Consider the following 6,708-nt stretch of genomic DNA (forward strand, 5'->3'; position numbering starts at 1 on the left):
ATCTTTCAATTTCGTTTCTTGAACAAGAAAGAAATCAGCCCTTCCTTTAGATAACAAACTTCTTATTTTTTTTCTCTTAATAAGGCTACCTCCCCCCCTAATATTAAAGCTTCCTATGATCATTTAAAACAATTTAGAGTCGCCTTCCTTCCATCCATGCCTTTTCCACCCCTAGACAAAACTTCAGCATCCTGCATAATGAAATTGACCTCCTTCCCTTTGTGAACCTCAGAAACCCCCAGCTTTGCCATCTCCTTCCTCATCCTACCTTCTCTCATATTTTCAAAATTTGATAATGTTCTAAAATTGCATCTAACAATGTCCGAATCAACCGGTTGAGAAGCAGAAGAGTATGATTCTATATGATCGTTGGAGCTTATCGGAACAGAAAGAACATTAGAAAAGTGATTAGGAAGAATCACCTGGATCGGGCCACCCAGCTGAGAAGAATTAACAGATAAATGATTAATGGGCTTTGGACAAAAATTCCTCTTGCTGGGCCTAAGAGCTGCCTCATCCTTGGCCCCACTCAATTCATCAATGCATTTAAAATATTGTTTTTTCCTAAGACTCTGCTTTAAATTAATATCTCCAGCCTCTGTTCCCGATGACGTGTTACCATGCGTTTCTCTTGCCTTGAAACCATGATTTGGAGCGGTAGCATTCTTGTGGGTCCCATCCACCTTTTTAGGAAAACCATCATGAGACCTGGTAGGTTGTTGGACAGAGATGGTATGTTCTGAAGAATAACCAGATCCTTGATTCAAAAAGGCCATCTCTTTTCTTTTCATCACAAGAATAGCCTCAATTGCTTTATCGAAAGAGGTGCCCTCTGCTACATTTTCTGACTCTAACATAAAGTTATTAGGTTTCCTAGGGTAGGTAGAAGTTTCCCTGTGTCCATCGTGTAAAACGTTGTCCTTCACTGATCCGTTAGAAACTCTTGCACCTTCATTTTCACCTTTCTTCTCCGTCCCCACCGTCTCTACTCCTTGCTCCTGTAATTCCTCACCCGGCGCTTCTGAAGCAAAATACCGAGTCTCATCAACATCATCCCCGCTGGCAACACTATTTCTGAAAGACTCCAAATCAAGAGACGACGAAAAGTTTGAGTTAACCGTTGAAGCTGGAATCCTCTTCTCCATAATCCTGATCGGTCCAAAGGTGTCTTCTCGCAAAATCAAATTGAAAGATTCTTCATCAATTGAGACAAGCAATTGTTCTTTTAGGTTGAAGGAGAAAGGGACCTTTATCATGATTCTTGCGATGTCCATGTTAGAAGCTGAACAAGTGTTATCATCGACGCAAATGAATTTGCCCAGATGATTCCCAATCATTTCAAAAAACTCCGAGCTCCAAGCATGGCAAGGAACGCCATATAATCTCACCCACATAACCCTTTCCGAGTCAACAATGTTTGGTTGCCAGGGTATAATTCTTTTGAACCATTGCTTCCACCACCAATCTCCTTCATCTAAGAGTTCCTGAACAATTCCTTCCTCCATCTCCTCAAGCAAACATAGATTCGCCCCCAACGGATGTACTTTTATAGAGAAAAAACCTTCTATCTCCATATGAGTTTGGATATTGTATGTTTCACCCGAAAACAGTACCTCCCCAATAAATGATTTCTTCCATTTTTCCTTGCTCTCTGAGGATGATTTAAAGTTGACAACAGGTCTCTCTGCTGGAACCTCTAACGTCGTGACTCTTCCCTGAACTATATCGGCAAAAGTAGACTTGTTCTCCACCCTTCTGTTAAAGACCCTCTGAGAATCCTCCCTACAGCCTCCATAATCCACTGGTCTCAAAACGAAACCCCTGTTCCCACTGCCCCTGCCATCCCTTGCAAATCTTGGTTGATTAACATGAATCTTCTTTCCATCTATAACAATGTTATCTAATTTCACCGCTAAAAGTCTCTCTTCCTTTACTTCTTTAAATCCAGCAAATCCGAAGCGTTTTCCAAATTTATTACGTTTTGGTGGAATCACCACCTCAACCGTTTCCCCCACACAACTAAAAAGCTTAAAGATGTCTACTGCCCTACTCCTCTCCGGAAATTCCGAGAAATAAAAGGAAGAGAGTACCTCCCCTTCTCCCACCTGCTTCCCACCGTATGGAAATGTATCCCATCTTGAAGTTACGTGCCTGAAGATTTTCTTCTGAACCCTGCGCCATTCCATAGTTACTGAAGAAGAAAAAGCAAAAAAGATGTCCTAGAGAGAAGGGAGATATTGGAGATTTTTTTTTTAAAGCAAATAGAGTTATATATATAGAGATGAAAATAAGGAACTAAAGGTCTAGGATAGATATAGAGCCCGTTTGTTTTGCCTTTTTTTAAAAATAATTTTTATAGTGTTGTCAAATTTTGTGATAAAATTTTTTACAAAGAAATTTTTTATAAAACAATGAAAATTTTGTTTGAATAGTTATTCTTAAAATGTGATTTAAGGTATTTCATCTATTTATGGAAAAAAATTGGATATCAAAATTTCAAAAAATCACTTAATTTTGAAGCTATTTCAAATAGATTTTCATAAAAATCATTTTTGAAATACAACTTTTTGAAAAAATTATGATTTTGACTAAGTTTTGGTCTTCGATTATGTATCTTTATGTTATAAGATGTCAAAATTAATGTTTCATTTTAGAAAAAACGAAAATAAAAAAACTTGTAATATTTTGAAAAACGATTTTAGAAAATCTATTTTCAAAAATACAAAGAAAAAATCAATTTTTTTAAAGCTGAAACAAACTGACCCTTACAAGAAGTTGAGAAGCAGCACAAGAAATACCACACAACAATATAGAGAAAATAAAAACAACAATCAATCCAATACATCATTCAAAAGAAGCCAACTAAAGAAAACAACAACAAAAAAACCAAAATAAGAGACGGAACTTGAAGAAAGATATAAATCAGGAGCACTAGAAAGGATCACTAGTTAGACCTTCTTAATCAAAGACCAACAAAAACGACATCAATTTTCAATGGGCAGCAAAAACACTCTCAGAGGAGGCCGAAGACACTCAAACTGCCATTGACGTAAATATCGGTTAGGGTTCTTAAGTCAGACCAATAAAGCACATGAGTTTGCGACAAACCTATCAAGACACTATTTCCAAGTCAAAAGAATACTCATGTCTTACTTGAGAACACTATATCATTCCAATATTTTCAAATCATCCAGACCACAACATGACAAATCGTCAATCCCCTAAGCCTAGGCAAATAAACACTATAAAAAAACATATGAAAAAAGGATAAAAGAATCTTTGGGCGTGGCTACAAACCAACCTAACAAATCTGAAAAATCATATACCACACAAAATCTCTACCTCACAAGGGAAAAACAAATGTGAGGACGACTCTAGAAACCTCGAACATAAATGGCTAGAGATACCCTCTGAGCTAATGTTAATCCTCCTCTGAAATAAGTTCTCTCTGGTAGGAATCGTATTCTACAGGAATTTCCAAGAAAAAACTAACACTTTAAATGGGGCTCAACTACTCTAGATATTGGAGAGTCGACTCTACCACTGACACTTGACGATCTTTAGGGAACTCACAAGAGAGAATCACTACAACAAATAACACTTTTTATGACGAAACTTTCACAACAAACGAAACAAAACTGCGGGTACATGTGAACGAAGCAAATTGTTTTATTTAAAATAAATATTTATAAAACCGTTACCTCGGATATTTATAAATTTGACATAAATATATTATGTTATTAATTCCCAACTCCAGATATTTAATGTTATTTCTGGAACCAAAAAGACGACATTATGTTTTCTAGATTTTATGTCGGATATGTTACCTCAGTTTTTAGGAAAACCGAGATAAATATTCCCTAATTTTTTATTCTTTTGACGACAAAAAAGGCACATTTTTTATATAATTTACATCGGCTAATCTACCTCGGTTTTTTAAGTTTAACCGAGATAGTTTCTTTTAATTTTGATTCTCATGTCTATCTAATTCAATTTTCGAGTCCTAATGAAAAAACACTTGTTATCGAAGAAGCTCAACCAATGAAAGAACACTTCTTTTCCAAGGATCTCAGCCAATGAAAGAACACTTCTTCTCCAAGGAGCTCCGCAGTATGTTCTTGTTGTTCTCCAATGCGATTGTTCTTATTGTTCTCCATTACTGTTGTTGTTGTTGTTCTCAATGCATTTATTTTATTGTTTATGTTGTTGTTGTTGATAAGCTATATTTTTGTACTCTTTTTTATTTTATTTTTGGAAGCTTTATTTGATTATGAATCGTAGTTGGATGAAATCCAACAAATTAAGTAGCGAGTATGAGAAAGAATTGTTACAATTTCTTGATTTTGCTGATAAAAACCTTCCTAACAACAATAGGATTTTTTGGTGTCCTTGTATAAATTTCCATAGTATGCAAATACATCAGAGGGATATTATATTCAATCATTGTGGTTGTGATGGAAATATTCAAAATTACACAAAATGGTTTTACAAGATTGTCGTTGTACCCGGAATGTAAAGGTTTTACAAGATTGTTAACTGTGTTAAGACTATTCAATCTTAAGGAAATAGGTGGGTGGACAGATAAAAGTTTTAGTGAATTACTTGAATTGTTGACAGAAATGCTTCTAGAAGGTAACACTTTGTCAAACCGTACTTATGAGGCCAAGAAAATTTTGTGTCCAATGGGTTTGGACAATGTCAAAATACATGGTTGTCATAATGATTGCATCTTATATAAGAAAGAGTTTGAAAACTTGAACGAGTGTCCGAGGTGTGGGGTGTCGCGCTACAAACAGAAGGACAAAGGTGTTGATGACGATGATGGTGCAACTAGCAAGGATGTTCCTGTCAAGGTGAAGTGGTACCTACAGATGATTCCAAGGTTCAATAGATTGTTTGTTAATGTTAGTGACGCAAAGAATACTAGATGGTATGCAGATAAAAGAGTGTATGGAAAAATTCGCCATGTAGCTGATTCATTGCAATGTAAGAAAATTGATTCCTTGTTTCCAGATTTTGCTAATGAACCAAGGAACCTTAGGCTTGGACTTTCCACCGATGGAATGAACCCTTTTGGTAATTTAAGTACTAACCATACGTCATGGCCTATTCTTCTCTTAATTTACAACCTATCTCCACAGTTGTGCATAAAGCGCATGTATATGATGCAACCGATGATGATTTCGGGTCCAAAACAACCAGGGAACGACATAGATGTTTATTTATCACCATTGATTGAAGATTTAATACTTTTGTGGGAGGAAGCTGTTGATGTTGATGATGCGTATACATGTGATAACTTTAAGTTGCGTGCCATGTTATTTTGCACAATCAATGACTTTCATGCATACTGTAATTTGTCTGGGTACAACATTAAGGTTCAGCAGGTGTGTCCTATATGTGAAGTTGATACATGTTGCCACCAATTATCAAAGGGAAAAGAGACAGTTTATCTTGTGCATCGAAGATTTTTAAGAGCTAATCATCCGTATCGTAGACTGCGCAAGGCTTTTAATGGAGAGCAGGAGTATGGTATCGCTTCAAAACCCTTAACTGGGAAGGAAGTTTATATAATACAACAACATATTAAATTTGTCTTTGGAAAGAAACAGAAAAGGCTCGTGGAGAAAAATTCTTGGAAAAAGAGGTCGGTTTTCTTTGGATCTTCCATATTGGTCAAGTCTTGATGTAAGACATTATCTTGATGTGATGCACGTGGAGAAAAATATATGTGATACTTTGATTGGAACACTTATCAACATTAAAGGCAAGACAAAACATACTAAGAAATCCCGCGAATATATGGTTGTGATGGGTATACGAAGAGAATTGGCCCCAAAAGAAGTAACAAATATAACCTATTTGCCCCAGCATGTCACGCTGTGTCTAAAAAAGAAAAAAAAAAGTTTTTGCGATTGTTTGCACGGTATCAAAGTTCCCATATGGTAGTCATCAAATGTGAAGAAACTTGTGTCAGGGAAGAAGGATTTAATAATTAACTCCAAGAAGAGCAAGGAATACAAGAAAGTGTATGATAGAGGAAAGTGTGTGAAGTTCTGTTGCTGAATTGCAGGATAGAGTGTCTGCTGGGATACTTGTCTCAGACAAGATATCAGAACATGTCTGAGAAGAGTTAGGAGAATTTATTTTTCTCTACAACATGTTTGTTTGCTCCTATGTGCAGCACATGCGTGAACCATTATAATTGCTACCCTGAATGGGAGTGGTGATGAGCTGATGTGTCTCTGTGGAGTTCATGTTGGATTTATGTTCAAACCAATGTTTGTTCTGAGGTCAACTAGACTGTGATGTCTAGGTGCACAATATGTTAAGGTGTACCTAAAAGTGGTTGAGAAGCTTGTGATGTTGGTATGTTCCACTGCATGTGTATCTAATGGAAAACCTATGGTAGTTCATTATGTCTCTAATGGTGAGAAATTTTAAGAATACCAACTAAGATGGAGAAGCTCCTGATTTCCTTAGTGTCATACCCCAATTTTTGACCCTAAGATACCACCTAATTTTCATTGAGTCTCAAAGAGTATGATCATGATTATCATCATTCATAATCATTCATGCATCATTTGCTAACCAAAATACACAAAAAGAATGTGCTTGCTTGTTGCCTGTTTCCCAATATAGGTGATTGATTAAAGGAGCTCAGGCATATTAGGTTTTCTTATGGCTCACAAGGTGGCTCAATATTTC

The 6,708-nt window shown here is 36.3% G+C and overlaps 1 protein-coding gene across 1 annotated transcript; it reads left to right on the forward strand.

Moving 5' to 3' along the window:
- The first annotated feature begins 4,454 nt into the window (after positions 1–4,454).
- LOC131620183 (uncharacterized) lies at positions 4,455–5,687 on the forward strand. The gene has a single exon (XM_058891191.1). It carries the CDS (start codon positions 4,455–4,457, stop codon positions 5,685–5,687), a length of 1,233 nt encoding a protein of 410 aa, XP_058747174.1.
- The last annotated feature ends 1,021 nt before the right edge of the window (positions 5,688–6,708 follow it).

The sequence above is a fragment of the Vicia villosa genome, linkage group LG7 (assembly GCF_029867415.1).
Source record: "Vicia villosa cultivar HV-30 ecotype Madison, WI linkage group LG7, Vvil1.0, whole genome shotgun sequence".
NCBI lineage: Eukaryota > Viridiplantae > Streptophyta > Magnoliopsida > Fabales > Fabaceae > Vicia > Vicia villosa.